We start from the raw sequence: 15825 nt of genomic DNA, 5'->3' as shown, positions 1-15825 counted from the left end.
ATTACACTCATTATAATACGTATTGCCATCATCATGGTCCGATGACTTAGGTGCATGCGACGGTTATTGTCTAATTCAATAGCCATTTGTTGTATCCATCACCTGGGCTTTGATCCTCAGCTCACGTGGAGACAAATTCATTCAGAACATCCTTTCACTGCGAGCAGGCTAGTCAGTGTGTGTCTTGCTCACATGCTCACATACTCATGCTCATGCCCCACCTCCGAGTTCCACTCAAATCAAGTGTGAAATACATGAATATCATTGTCAGTTCAAGCATCAGCCCTATCACGTGTCACCCATCTCAGTCCTTATTCATCTGCATTTTATTGCTGTATATCTGTACAGAATTCTAATTCTCTCTTTGTTCTGTGTGTGTGTGTGTGTGTGTGTGTGTGTGTGTGTTTTTGTTTCACAGTCCAGTCGTTCACCTTCACTCGTGCAGGTACTGGTCATTTGTCCCATCCCTTTCTAACTTCCGACGGGTTTGATGGCACCGTAGGCAGTAAGCCATCCAGTTTGTAAGACATTAATTTAAATGTTGCTGTACTGAAACAAAGCAGTGATTTGAGTTGGATTTTCTTTTGCTTCCCTCCCCTCCCTGCCGTCCTCCTCATTCTGCCGTCTCTTCCTGGCTGCTGGCCCTGCAGTGACGTTTCAACATGGAGACAGAGGCCTGATGGGAAGTGGAAGGTGAGTGATGCATGTATTGACATTTACATCTGACCAAGTAAACAGAATGAGAATAAAAAAAGCTATGATATGGCCTGGGTTTTTTACTGCCTGACTGCTCTGGGATGTGCTTTAACCTTGGGCAAGAACATCATGGTGTATGACTCAATTTCATGATTCAGCATTCATTTTCAGATCAGCTGCACTTTCAGAGCGGTACACTAAAGCAGCGGAGAGTCTCTCTTTGCTGAAAGTGCCGATGTTAACGGCCTAGCAGACAGGAACCTGATGGATGTTCCGATACTCAGTGTCTCTGCGCCAGAGCAACGCATAAGTTGATGTATAGATTGATTGGCTAATAAATCTCCTCTGGCTGGAATTAACCGAAACAATTAATGTGTCACAGCCGCTTTTTTATTCCTCCATTCATCGTCACGGCCTGGCTATGGACGGCTCTCTCCAGAGCCGGTGATGGATTCTCCTGTCGAAAGAAGCTCAAGAGGATGTGAAAAGATAATTATCCGAGAGAAAGTGTCCCTCATAAGCACTCTTACTTTTACACACACACATAGACAGCCTTAGACTCTTATCTCCGCTTCTGACATGTAAGTTCATAGAGCACTTTTTAAATATCGCTGGTCAGTTACCCAGTGAGAGATTGAAGCAGAGGCCACTGTGGAGGAGAGAATCTTCATCAGCTGGATTAACATTCCTGAGCAGGCAGAAGTAGCCAAGAGGCCAAACAAACACAGGAAAATATGCTTTTGTGTACCCGAGTATGTGTGTGTGTGTTGGAGGGAGCATGCAAATGAGAATGAGATGCATATGAGTGTGTTATTCTGGCCGGAAACAACTCATATAATCTGCACCTTTGAGCCACTGAGCTCAGATGTGGTGAAGTCCCCATGTGCTGCTGGCTCTCTCGGCTCATAGGGGAGCACTTTTTCCTGGGCTACTGCATTCATTAGAAGAAAGGTAAACCAAATCATGTGCACAACCCGCCTGGATGACTCTGACTTCTCCTCTCGGTACACAAATGATACTCAAAATGTCCCCTCGTTTCCAATATACAAGTGAAAAATGTACATGCCCTGTTCCCTGTCGTGTTTTATTGTATGCATCAAAATTCTACATCAGCTTTTTTTGCTCAATTGGTAGTTGCCAACCAATGAGCATCAGCCAGTCTAGTTACCATGGAGACTGGTAACCTCTCCATCCCCAAATGAAGGTGGAAACACTTGCTGTAGGGGGTTTTAATATTCTGCCATGCGTTTGCTATCGGCTCCTCTCTCTGGGGCGGAAGGGGGGGCAGAGGCTCAGTAGCAGATTTATAGACTTGTCACTGTTTTATGTCTTTTTGTTTGTGTCTTTATTATTTTCAATGCTCCGGGCTGTGTACTTGGGGAAACGAGCTCTTGCAGCAATCTGGTGCTGATGCAGACCGTGAAAAAAAATTGGAAAACAGTGTGTGAATGTTATTCTTTGTGTCTGTTATTCACCCTTCGGGTACCATGCAGAGCATTCGCTTATATATGCATGTCTCTCAATTTCTCTCTCCTCGTCTCCGTCCTAGTCGTCCTGGTCTGCTGAAAGCCGGTGACCCTGGCCTCCCTTGGCTAGCTGACTCCTGGCCGTCCACCAGCCTGCCTGCCAACAGTGGTTTGGGCGCTCCCAAAGACCTCACTAACTTTGGTCGTGGAGGTAAGATCTCAAGACGCTACATTACAGCAAAGAAAAGGGCCTGAAAGAAGGGATCACTACTACAAAGCCCACGAGAGGGAGAGAAGGTCATAGGTTCAGGGCCCCGAGCACACCATCACTATATTTTTCTGAATTCATGTATGAGGACTATGAATATTTCAGCAAGCAGGAAATCTCTCAGTAGTGGAAATGACTAGTGATCATACACACTACCAAAAATTCTCTTTCAGTTCAGTTGTCCTTCATGTGTCTCATCCATTTCATCCATGTGTGACTAATAACAATAGGTCAAAAAAAAAAACTATACTGTTGTGTACAAGATGAACTCATGGGATTACAGTGCCTATAAATAGATTTCACCACCTTTGGGGTTGTTTTTCAGTCTGCAGCATGAAACCATGTTTTAATTCATATTATTGCTTCTCGTGAACACTTACCCTAGGATATGTACGTAAAAACAAAAATAACAGTAATTTAATATGATAATTAACAATAGTAACCAGCTGAAGCAAGTAACTCTTTTCTACTGCTTATTTATTGGTTGGAATCCACTTTTGCTCAGGTTTTTCCACATGATTTTGAAAGAAAATATCCTTCCCTGCTGAAGAAAAAACCTTTTTAATGGAAGTTGGCTTAATGGTTTCCATATACCATGGAAGTCATTAGATACTGATGGGAAAACGGTTAAAGGAAACCATTATTCCAGTTCCCATTTTCAGCATGGCTGTGTTTTGGGGCTTCCCCAGGTTCAAAGAAACATTATACGATAAAAACTAAGGAACAGACAAAGACAGACAACATTCTTTAAAAAGGCCACCAATGCCGATGGCAAGAACGTACGTTTCTCAAGTACTTGATTATACCTTAAAGCATAGTGAATCATGGATGTAAGGAATGCGACCAAGAGGCTTACAGCAATTCTACAGGAGCTACAGTAAAGTCGTCTATGACACTGATGAGAGAAAGTTCAGGAGACACAAACAGTAATCAAACTTCATAAATCTGGCTCGTGCTGAATGAAGGCATGAGGAGATCATTTGTTTAAAAAAATGGGAGGTGGCAAAAAAACAACATATCCCATCTTGTTTCGAATTGGCCCAAAGGCATGTGTTGATATTCCACAATTTGCTTTGGTCTGTTAACTTTTCAGCTTCAGTACTCAGCAGAAACCAGCACATCTCACTGAGAGCACAACCCCTACTGAGAAGCATGTTGGTGGTAGTACTGTGCTTTTGAGATATTACCCGACTATGCAGAAACTCATACGAGGAAAACTAATATAAGATTTAAATGACAATAAATGAAATTGGGTATTGGAAATCCTGGAGGAAAATGTACTACAGTTTACAAGAGACCAGAGACAAAGAGATTAATGTCCTGTGGGGGGTCAAAATCAAATATCTCCCCACAGTTGTCCTACTCTGTATTAAATTATGAGGTGGGATAGTGGCTGGTGGGTAAATATTATCATTTCTGTGTTTCTGCTGCACTGAGACTGGTCCATTACCCAAATAATAATGTTCCACTGATGGATGGGGTAGAGGTGAGCTGACAAACTGTCTGTATTGTTAAATGGGCTAGAGTCAGTAATTGTATACAATAATAGAACAACTTGTCTTATATGTTTACCTAATAAAATTACCAGTAAGTGCTTAATGGTTTCTTGTTTATGGTGTCATACTGTGAACCGGTAAAATGCAAAAGAAATCAAAAGGGTGAATAATGTCTATAGGCAATTTGCACTGACGTATACCTGCTCAGGCATGTGCTAAAGTGTGTGTAATAGGCGCATTTGAATCTCAGCAAGCTCTGCGGGTCAAGCTGGTCTGAGCTGAAGGTCAGCTCAGCATGTGTGTCCATCTTTCACAGCCGTCACACCACCACCCCCCACCACCACCCCATCGAGCATCCCAAGTCATCTGATAATTAATCTGCTAGCTAATCGCTTTTATTTATCTCACCTCATTTAAGCCAGGAAGAGAGTGTGGAACAGCAGCAGCAGGGTGTGCTAATAAGCTTCACACTGACCTTAAGCGCTGCTACTGTCCCTATCCTTGTCACTTTTTCTTTAATCTCTCCATCTCTCACGCTCTCAGACGTGCTGCCTGCTGGTGCCGGCGAAAAGACAGGCACCATGCTGTCGGATGGTGCCATCTACAGCAGCATCGACTTTGCTGGCAAGGCGGGCTACAGTAGCCCAGGCAGGGGAAACCACGCCAGCCCCTATGCCACCACCCAGATCCTGCAGTCCAACAGCTTCCATGAGCTGGCAGTGGATCGTCCTGAGCCGCGCTGGAAGGCCTCGCTGCGAGCACAGCATGAAATGCCAAGCCTGGGCTACTCACTCACGGAAAACCGTTCCTGTGCCAACGGTATCCACAAAGCTCCCTTTTCACTTTCATTCTCAGTCTTGCTGTGCCGGAGGAAACTAAACGAGAACACTTTGCTCATTAAAGCTAATCTTCTAATCTTCTTACATTTCTGAGCTGTGGGGAATCCAGGATGAGTTTAAATTTTAAAAATTACACTGACTTATTCAGTGTTTGTGCAGAGTTTTTAGCCTGACAAGAAGAGTAAAGTAGCAGTTTCTCTTGGTTTTTTATATCTTTGGCATTCTAACAGCTCCATCTCTGCTTCTGTATTATTTTGTTCCCTTTTATCCATATCAGCGTTGTAGTGTATACGTTAATGCCACATTATTTTGGCCAGGGGTCAGTGATGAAGACCCTCGGCACTGCTTCGGGTTCATCTCTGAAAATGGACTCTAATTTATTTGACTGCCCGGCTAATTATGAGCGTGGAACATACTGTATCTTGGGATATCTAATCTAATATATAGGGCCACGAAAGGGAAAGGACCATAGGGAAATAAAGAGAACAAGACAATAAAGCCTAAAAGCAAAAAAAAAAAATCTTGAAAAAAAAAAGAAAAAAGGTAGAAATGAGAATAATGTGCCCAGATCAAGAGGGATTCAATGTAATATTTACATCTTTGCTGAAAACACACCCAGAGGATATCATCTTTAATCGTTCTTCTTTTTTAAATGTGTGTTTTGCTTCTCAGCCCTGGGAGTTCTGCAGCCCAGAAATGTCAGAGTTACAGCCCGATGTCGTGGATTAATTTGATTAGTGGAGGCAGGGATTCCTTTGTGTTTTGACCCATGGACATGAAATTAGTGCACTGTCGCCATGCAGATGAGTAAAGCTGGATCATGAGGCAGCACCCATGACCGCCCTCATCTGATCTACTGTGTGTTTAAAACACCAAACTGAGTTTGTGTCATGAAGAGCTTACAGGAGGCAGAGTGTAAGCTCAGGGTTGTGTGTGCTGCAAATGACAGCATGAATAGAACGGAAAGACATTGCAGGAAAGCTCTTTGTGCTCCATCAGTGCCAAAGCCAAAGAAAAGAAGGGAGAAAGCGAGATAATGAGAGGAGAAGAGGCAGAACAGGTGATGAAAAAAGCTCCCCCAGCAGTCTCCTAGTCCACAGGGGAACGGGACTTGCTCATTAGGCACCTCTGAGACTACGGCTTTTCTTCCTGTGTTCTGAAAGACACGTGTGAAGGGGAACAGACTTTCAGCTCAACTTTGACCTTCAACCTCTACAATTAGTCGAGCACTCTGTCTTTGTGCCTCCATTTCTTCTACTGTTCTTCAGTTGTGCAGCAGAAATCAGATGAAAGCGCTGAAATTTGCATTACGCTGGTGGACAACATCTGGTTTCACCTCCTGTGTCATATTGACTGTCAAAATTTGTGTCTGCTTCATTAGTGATGATGGTTATGTCCTTTCTCTTGCCTCCTTTAGGGGGAAAGAACGGGAAGAAGAAAAAATCGAAAGGAGGCGGTAAAACAGCAAAGCCTAATGGCTCCTGCTGGGCTAACTTGCCCCTGCCTCCACCACCCATGAATCCTCTTCCAGGGACAGAGATGGACCACTATGCCCCTGAACATCGATCTGAAGGAGGGTAAGGTTAACATACACACACACACACACACACACACATGAACACGCTTACTGATTTTACATGAAAGCTATTTTAGCTAAGCTAAGACCTGTGCTACATATACTTTAATTAGCAATATACATCTTTGATATTGAATGGCATAGTCAATGTAACTGTTTCTCAAAGAAACCACATGAGACGAAGAAACAGCAGTGTAGTTTTAACTCTACACCAGGGTGCCCCTAGATAGCCTCTCTCGTACATCGAAATGTGCTGAGACCCAACTACACAACACAGCTGCCTTCTCAGTCAAAGTGCTTAGAGCAGCAAAGCAGAGAGAGGAGAGGGAGCAGGGAGCTTAATGAGCATTATGTTTCTTCTCCAGCACTGCTGAGTGAGCTGATATCTTTTGTTTCACCTTTGTTAAGGCTAAGGTTACTTAAATTAGTCCTGGGTCTTTCTCACATACTCTCACTAATCTTTAAGGATCTGTCAAAATATGTTTCGCCACCACTGGCCACCACTGGGTTCTAGCTTCTAAATCCATGATTCATCAATGACACAGGTATGAGAGCGACACCTGGGCTCCGCCCCTCCCTGTTCAGTCTTACTTACACCAGGGCATGGAGGATGAACTCGAGGAGGAAGAACGTGTTCCCACTCCACCCCTGAGGGGCGTGGCTTCATCTCCAGCAGCTTTGCCCTATGGGCAGAGTTCCTCTGGCTCATTGGGGTCCTCTCATCATGAGGAAATGCAGTCTATGCTCCAGGCCCATCTGGATGAGCTTACCCGCGCCTACCAGTATGAGGTGGCCAAGCAAAGCTGGTGAGCAAGAGTATATATATATATATATAATGTAAATATCTACTTGTTTTTATTATATCTCAGAGATCTTCAAAGGTTGCCTTTTGCAGTATGGCCAGTATCACTTCAACTCTTCTATTACACATAAATTCAGATGTAATTGCTTGTGTTTGAATGAACATTTTACATGTCACTGTAATTTATCTGCACTCGATAAATGGTATTCATAAATCATCTTGAAATATTAGACACATCATTCAAACATATTCCATTTTGATTTCCTTTACTTCTGAGAAAAAAAAAAAAAAATAAAAAATTCCAATATGGTTGCACATGTGCACTTGAAAAGAACAATCATCGTCTTTGACGGCAAAAATATTGCAGCATCACAGGACTGAAATTATACTGCCAGAAACGTATTTCTCCACGTAATGAGACATTTATGTATCATTCAGAAATACACCTGGTTATTCCCATAAGTGTTGTGACAGACAGCAGCTCCAATCAGCTGAACAGAACGGATATTTTTGCATATCAATACAACATTTTCAGCATTTCATTACCTGTTATTTCTTTTCTGTGGTAAGGGAAACGTGAGGCTTCACCTTACCTTTTGGAGCTCCAAAAACAGCTTCATTGATTACAGTCATAATGTGTGGTAGGAGAATCTTGTCGTGATAGTGAGAGTGGGGTGGACTGGAGCTCCGGGGGTAATGACTGGGTTGCTGTTGCCGGCGTCTTTGACAACAGGAAAAAGAGCTGGTAATTACGCACCGAGACGCTACATGTCTGAGACACAGCGAGGTTGACACGCGGGCAGCTGTGCTGAAGATTACAGACATGTAGCTGACAGCCCTGCCCACCGTCTCACTCTAACCCCCACAAACACACACCAACCCAATTACCAGCCCATTGTGTGAGCCTTCCAATGGAATTAGTGCTATCAGCTCCAAACATTCTCCACATGGATGCAGGTTAGACTTAAAATACAGTATGGACATAGAATAGCTCTCCCCAGTTTAAAATGGTTTAGCACATACAGTGTTTGAGGCATCTGAGTGGATCTCCTGGATAAAACGTTATTTCCAGAATCCTGGGAATGTACATTGTCCCTAGATCTAAACCAATGATCAGTCTCTGGGAGAGAAGTATGGCAAGGTTCCACTGTTCCCTAGTTGGTTTTGTCATCATTGCTGTGAAGATATCAAGGCACGCCTTCTCCATGTCTGGCCAGTGCCTGAAAGGGTAAAATAAATGCCAATGTACCTCTCTTACTGTAGCTACTCGTAACCTATTATAGCATGATTAGCCATGCTATAATAGGGTAAGTTGCCCAGTTACCAATCCTCCATGATTGAATGACTCTCATTGGGTGGGAGGAATGGCAGGGTCTTACCTGTCCCTGATTCTGTTATTATTATGTCATTGGGTTGGAAATTTACATTCCGCTTCCTTATTTGTCTTTGCCTTGTCATATTGAGCTTCTTTTAATATAGTGGGTAAAAATGAAAAGATAGCAACCTTTCATGAGTCTTTAGAGGTAAAAAAAGCAACAACTGATCATGCTGACACTGGGTGGGAAATATGACCTTACTATGATTAGCTATGATATTATTGATTGGAAAAAGGTACTAAGACACCACATTTTTTGACTGGTCATGATTTCATTGTGTGAAAAAATGTGGCAAGGTACCAGCCTTTCATAATTAGCCATAGTCTTATTGGATTGCAAGGTTGGCAAGGTACCACATATTAATGATGTTGTCAATGAGTCAAAAATATAAACAGGTACTACCCTTGATTTGCCTTGTAGCCATTGGTTGCTCTTATGGAAAGGGACAGATGGCACATTGCCATGGTTGGCTATGCTGTCATCACATATGAAAGATGGCATGGTGTTTCTTTCCTTCCCAACGTGACTTAACTGCACGGTTGGTAGGTTGATAAATTCAGACATTAGAGCAAGCTTGTGGGAATAGAGACACCTACAGCAGTGGCAATTAGCAAGAAAAATCAGACAAAACATACAGGTTTGACATAGTAATGCGATTCACATACAAGACGTATTACTTTTGTATTGCTTTCAGGCATCTGAAAAGCAGCTCCAATCCACCCAAGACCCCTGCCCCTCCCATGGGCTACGTGTCCAGTACATTAGGATCAGACATCTTGACTGAAGGAGAGGATGAAGAGGGAGACAGTAAAGGCTATGAGTTGTCCCGACAGCTGTGTGGAATAGACTATTCCCCAGGATGCAGCCTGGAAACCGTGGAAGGAGCGATCACAGGTGAACAGAACTATTGAATCACACACTTGAACAGTCACATCGGCAAGCCTCAGTCGTCCAAGAAATTGCATTAATTCTTTTGGGAAACAAGGCTGTTGTACGCTTGCTGTAACAAATATTGCAGATACAGTCACATTTTATTATTTTCAACCAGATTTTTGATTCTGACAGCTGGGTAAAGAAAATCCCTTTTTTTTATACCAAAATTGGAGTACACGTGGTTCAGAGTAAAATGCTATTGATGTCCATTTTTTTTCTAAACATTATCATTGTCTCAGATGGACTATAAGCAGATTTTTTATGGTGACACATTTTCATGAATTGTTAACGAGGGCCTGAAACAAAAAGTATGCACTTTCCCATCACAGCGAAATTCATATTAAGGGGAAAAAAAGGAATGCTGTATCAGTCACTAAAGGCATTCAGGTTAGATGGAAGCAATCATTCCTACTTGACATCTCATTTGAGCTCTTTAATTTCCAAGTCAAAACTGGATGGATGATTGAAGGGTTTTTCACCATGCAGCCCCCACCACCTCGCTTTCTCATAACCCACTGAAGACACTCACACAGTACAGACTTCCAGATAAATAAGTGTCAAAGTAATTCAGTTCTAAGGTCAATTCAAAAGTACAGTGTGGCCACTGCAGTATTTACAAGTACAACATCCCTCTTGTCAGTTTAAAATGTTTTTTTAAACGTGGTTTGAGGATCATAACCCAATCTCAAACCACTCTTAAGTATTTCATTTCAGAAATCATGTGGCTGTGTAATCACCAAATTTCATGCATTAAAATGAAAACGATCGGCCAGAGAATAGCGAAGTGGATGCATGGTGCTGGGGTGGTTGGAGGGGGAGACCACCTTTAGCTCATGTACAGTTCTCTAGCGATGATAGAACTGTACACCTTCTTGCTTTGACACTAGGCATTTTTGATCTATGGGGTATGTGAATCTGATTTAGCACTTTTCTCTACCCGAATTTTGCTGCCTTGCTCGGATTGCATACACTGCACCTTCGTCTCCCTGTAAAGGTCTTTTTTAATATTGCCTCCCCCTCCCTTAGAGAATGACCTTGCAGGACAAGCCTAGAGTTTTGGCATAGTATAACCTGGTTTGACTTTGTCAGTTTTCACATTATCAACAGACAGTGAGTTCTCTTTCCTGTACTACAGGGAAAAAGCACTGCAGTGTTGGGACCCGAGCAATATGGCAAAGCACCAAGCACTCTGAACTTGGCATGCTCATTGCAGCAAGGCATGCTCATTATGTGCTTGTAAGGATGATGTGAAGAGACATCCCAGTAGATGTGTTTTATTCCAGTGTTTGCTCTGTGCTCCATAGGACACCAATACTCTCACCGAACCCAGGCAAGCAGTGCCAGCTCCATTGACGGAGGACTTCTAGCGACTCAGAGCCTTGGCCATCAACGGATATCACAGCCTGCGCAAAAACTGCGAGTAGAGACACCAGCAACTGAACCTCACAGGAGAGTTGACGTTGCTGATGGTGAGAAACAGCTAGAGGATGTTCTGTTCAGATCAATATGGGCATCTCTGAGGAATATGGTGAATCATTCAAATATTTGAGAGAGTATTTACAAGAGCATATCAGCAAAGATTACCAGGGAATAGTCCAATTAGCATCAAATGAAACACTCTCTGCATTAGTGCCAAATCAGCTTCACAATGTATTTTGCCTAAAAAAAAAAGAAAATAATATTTTAAAAAAATTACGTAAAATATCACTAAAGAAACGACATATTTTTATAAATATGAAACAAGGTTATGCAACTGTTATGTTATTCTTCTAGAAAAAATATAACTGAAACTGACTAGACAAGACTTATGAGTGGAATGTATTATTGCAGAACATATGTGTTTAATAACGGTATATTGTGTGTTATGTGATGTTTGTGATATTTGACAGCTACAGTGTTATCCTTTTTTTTCCTTTTTTTTTACACATAGTTATTGAATCTTTCTATAATAAATAAGCTTATAATTACTCATAAGCTAAGTAATTAATAAACCCTTTTTGTATTTATGGAATAATATCACATAGTAAATAAACACAAAACGCTACTACAGTATAGTAACATAGTAGAGACAGACGTTATGTTCTGAAGCAGGTTCATGAACACAAGTGCAGGTTTACCAAAATCAGGGATTAGGGCAAGTAGATAGGACTATCAACTTTTTATTTTGTAGTTTCAGTGTGGACAAATAGGTTAAAGAACCCTAAATCCTTCTTTAAGCACATTGATCAGGGAAAGACATTATTCTAGCTGAATAAGGACTGTAGTAAAACCATTCTAAACCATTAAGAGGATTTTCAAGATTGTAAGATGGGTTTCTGTGTTTATTTCCATAAATGTGTTTAAATTGCTAGTTAATTGGTTCATTTTAATTGCTAATTTAGTTTACACAGCAATTAAATCATTGGGACATCTATAGTTCATTAGATCTATCCAGCACAGTAACAGTTACTGGTGTATTTTGTCTCCCCTGCAGTGCGAACTCCCTCCTCAGAGCCACTGCACAGCATCGGTGCACGGTTACATACTTCCTGGGGTTCTGTAGGCTCTGATGCTCCTGATGAGTGTGTGGTGTCTACGCTGGAGCGGCAGCACGCAGCTAACTGGAGCTCCAGAGGCACGCTGGGCTGCATCTCACAGCGACGGTCCAGCACGGATCAAAGGGACTCTGCAGGACGAGCATCAGGCAGCACCGACGCCAGCTACGGACATCTATGTGAGCGAATTAACTTTCACTTGATCGAGATTCAGTGTCTATGTGTGCACTGAGATGAAAAATTCACATTATCATGCAGTTCATTTAACACAGTGTTGCCTTTCTCACGTCCTGGGGTTATTCTCTTTCTGTTCGGTTTTGTTCTTTCATTTTGTCAGTCCTTATTGTGGTTAAACTAGCAGAGCAGATTATTGTTTAGATATGTGGGTGAGTGGGTGAATGTTTTAGACATGGGTAACGTATATATTTTAAGTATATTTCAGATAAATACCGTAAAATACTGATAAAATCTACAGTATAGCACTTACATTGAAATACAAATCAGTAAAATACTTTAGAAATTCTATTTTTTTTTTTTTTTGCATTAATGTGTAATCCCATGCTGGAAGCATCCTTCTTCTCATGCTGTCTATAATAGGAGGCAACATTTCTCAACCTGCTCCTCAAACCTGAACACATCCACCCCCATATGAAAAATACCAAAGAAATGCTATAAAGCATTCAAAATGAATAAATCTAAATCTAGATCTAGAGAAAAATTTAAATCTAAATTTTTCTCCAAAAAAAAAAAACATAAAGAAGAGTAAACTGAAATAAACTAAACAAATATTTGATGTGACAGTCCTTTTCTAATTTTATTCTTTCATTTTTAATGCAGTCGAAGTATAATTTATACGGTTTTATAATTCAATTCAATTCATTTGTATAACAATGGACATTGTCTCAGAGCAGCTTTACAGAAGTTGCCACGGCCCAGGTTCGATTCCCAGGCAGGGCTCGATCCCAGCCACTGAAGAGTTAACTCTCAGTGCCGGTCCAGGAAATATAATATTTCTTGGAAATATTATTTGGTTTTTGGACCGACTCAAAAAAAAATCTGTAACACGTACAGTACTGTAACATAAAGTTGCAGCATTTTTATTTTTAGAGGATCATGGGAGAAAAAAACGAAAAGTTCTTGTTTCCTTATTTTTAATGATATTCTGACATTGACTGATGAGTTCATTTTGAACTTGCAACCCTGTTACCCAAATGATAAATTATTCATTTTAAGCAAATCATTAGAATGTTCTTAATGTCTTCATGTCATTAGCATGTATGTTAGTTGGCATATTTGATAATTATGTGCTAAAAATGACCTCAACCCTGATACTACTTTCAGGTCTGTTGCACATTTAAGGGGACAACAAAGGTATACAATCTATATGATGCTAAAATGAAGTTTCCTTTCTAGTAACAAGAGCTGACAGTCACCCCAATCCATATAATATACAAATAATATAAACATGAGAAATATCAGTAATGGTGTAGCTATTTCACATCATTTCTGTCCTGTCATACCAGTGTATCATCACAACCCTGCTGTGAAATATTCCACATGCATTAACCTCAATTTATCTGTTCTTCAGAGAGCCGTGTCTAAGAGATAAGCCAGACTACTCACTGCCCACGCGACTGAAAGCGAGGACGAGAGAGAGCAAGAGAGATTCATTGTTCACCCCTACAATGTCCAATGAGCTTCTCCCCCCGGTGTTACACGAGGCGATTTTTTTTTACCTCAGAGACCAACACTGAACTGTGAAGCTAATGTACAGACACACAGTCTCCCGATGGTGTTCAGCTTGCGGTTTGCTTCTTTGTCTAACTTACGACGAAACGTCACGTGTCCCGCCCATTTTGTGCCACAAAATGTGCATCACTTGGAAAAAAAATCCCAAGAAAGATGTTTTTGCTTTGCTCGTTGGCTTTTTGAAATCCGAAATGTAAATCACATAAAAGGGAGGTGTATTTCTTGTAAATAGCTTTCTTTTTTTTTATTTGATGTTGCTTTGCTATGCAAACCAAAATCTGTTTTTTTTGTAAATTATTATTTGTCTCTTAATGGTCTTTATAACATTGTGAATGGATAAAATGTGGTGTCATGATTTTTTTTTTCTCCATTAATGAATCGACTGATTTCTTATAGAGAATTGTTTGATTTGCACATTCTTTGGTGATAAGCACAAAAATCTTCAGCGCCTGCTGATGTGGAGAGAGAAAGATAATGCTAAGGATGTGCTAGCAAGTATATTTGTACGAGTCTGGACAGCAGGCTAAAACAGAGATTTAGGACGGAAGCGTCCGCAGATAGAGATGTATTATTACTGAAATGTTGCGGGGGGATTTATGCTTATGGAATTTATGCTTGAATGTTGGGAGAGAATCATAGTCAAGCATACAAGACTAATAAATGCCAGCTGAGCAGGCCTAATGCAATTGCCTGCCCCTAGTTATTTGTGTCATATGTTGAGTGGACAGAATGCTCTATTGCAGTTTTTTGTGAATGTTTTTTTTTCCTTCTACATATCACAACTATTTACAGACACGCGTGCATCCAGCTCACTGCAAGATATTTATATATATATATCTATATCTATATATCTATATCTACATATATTTCCAAGGGACAATATGTGACTTTTCTTTGTTTCTTAGGATTGAAACCATAAATATCCAGATCCTAAAAAATGATAATGTCACACTGGATCATCCTCCACGTGAGTGAAACCGTAATGAAGGTAGCAGTTGGCAGCTGCTCGTGCTCGGCCCTGAGCAGGTGTTTTTAACCTGTGCAAATGGAAGTGGGTTAAAACAGGTGGGCTGAAATTTTGATGAGGGGAAAAATACTAAACAGACAGGAACGTTGCCCTTGAAATCGCTCCCCTCTTTTTTTTTGGCAGCATTCCCAGATCTGTCCTCAATTAGCATGGTTATTTAATATTATGCTGTTCAGAAAGCCATTGTAAAAACCGAAATCAATCGTTTGTCACATATGTTTAAGCTAGAGTGCTACTCTGTAAATGAAACCGTTTTCAGTAAACGTCAGTGGTTCATAAATGGAAATGTTTGCTCAGCTCATGAGCTTCCAGGGCTGAGAAAAGCTGAGCCTAAGAGACAGTTTTCTCGTCTGTATGGCATTTCTCTGACAAATTTTTTTAAAGCATTTTATTTATTTATTTATTTATTTTGTGATGTGCATTTGCTCCACATGTACATAATATCTAACCTGCCAGATTCGTTCTACCCTCAGGAAGCCACATGCACTTGAAAAGTGTGACGATTTCTGAATCCAACAATGAAATGAAAATAAAATCTGTATGTGAATGCTGCTTTTATTGTCATTCAAATATCTCTGTGTTGCTGATCATTTTCCAGAAAAGCTTTTAATTCCTACTTTGTGAAATGCTCAATGTATGAAAAAATTCAATTCAGTTCACACTCGGACTGGATAATCCTGTGTATAATCGACAGACATAACAGAAACAAAAATGTATTTGCAATGTGTCTATTGGACAGGTTTTATTGTGAACCATCTATTTTGAATGCTGAAATTTCCCCACTGCAAAAATCCACAGTAACCAAATTACTTGCCACTGTAATTTACGCTTCTTGTATTTCTTAATAATTTGAGCAAATGCAATTTTGGCAGCGTAGGCCCAAGTGCTCATTTACAAACATGTCACTGGTCCAGAATGAAGAACAGCTCAAATATGATCCGCCTCCTGAATTAGCCAAGATGCACTCTCCTTCCTAAGGTAATATAATATATAGTTTTTCATAAAGGAGTCTTCACTCTTCTTGGCTCTGTAATAGCGCTCTCTGGCATATTGTCTGAAACTT

The 15825-nt window shown here is 40.8% G+C and overlaps 1 protein-coding gene across 1 annotated transcript in view; it reads left to right on the top strand.

Annotated features, from left to right (window-relative positions):
- Positions 1–15227, top strand: part of LOC132863482 (roundabout homolog 2-like) — a 130450-nt gene extending 115223 nt beyond the window's left edge. Inside the window, exons 18-27 of the mRNA XM_060896313.1 lie at positions 419–445; positions 651–693; positions 2246–2373; positions 4470–4745; positions 6183–6342; positions 6887–7147; positions 9214–9413; positions 10757–10921; positions 11926–12165; positions 13575–15227. Of these exons, the coding sequence (XP_060752296.1) occupies positions 419–445; positions 651–693; positions 2246–2373; positions 4470–4745; positions 6183–6342; positions 6887–7147; positions 9214–9413; positions 10757–10921; positions 11926–12165; positions 13575–13576 (1502 nt within the window). The 3' untranslated portion in view covers positions 13577–15227. The remainder of the gene's footprint in view (positions 1–418; positions 446–650; positions 694–2245; positions 2374–4469; positions 4746–6182; positions 6343–6886; positions 7148–9213; positions 9414–10756; positions 10922–11925; positions 12166–13574) is intronic.
- The last annotated feature ends 598 nt before the right edge of the window (positions 15228–15825 follow it).

Source organism: Tachysurus vachellii, chromosome 20, assembly GCF_030014155.1.
Source record: "Tachysurus vachellii isolate PV-2020 chromosome 20, HZAU_Pvac_v1, whole genome shotgun sequence".
Lineage (NCBI taxonomy): Eukaryota > Metazoa > Chordata > Actinopteri > Siluriformes > Bagridae > Tachysurus > Tachysurus vachellii.
Note: the sequence above shows the minus strand (reverse complement) of the source record. Positions and strands in the feature narration are given on the sequence as shown.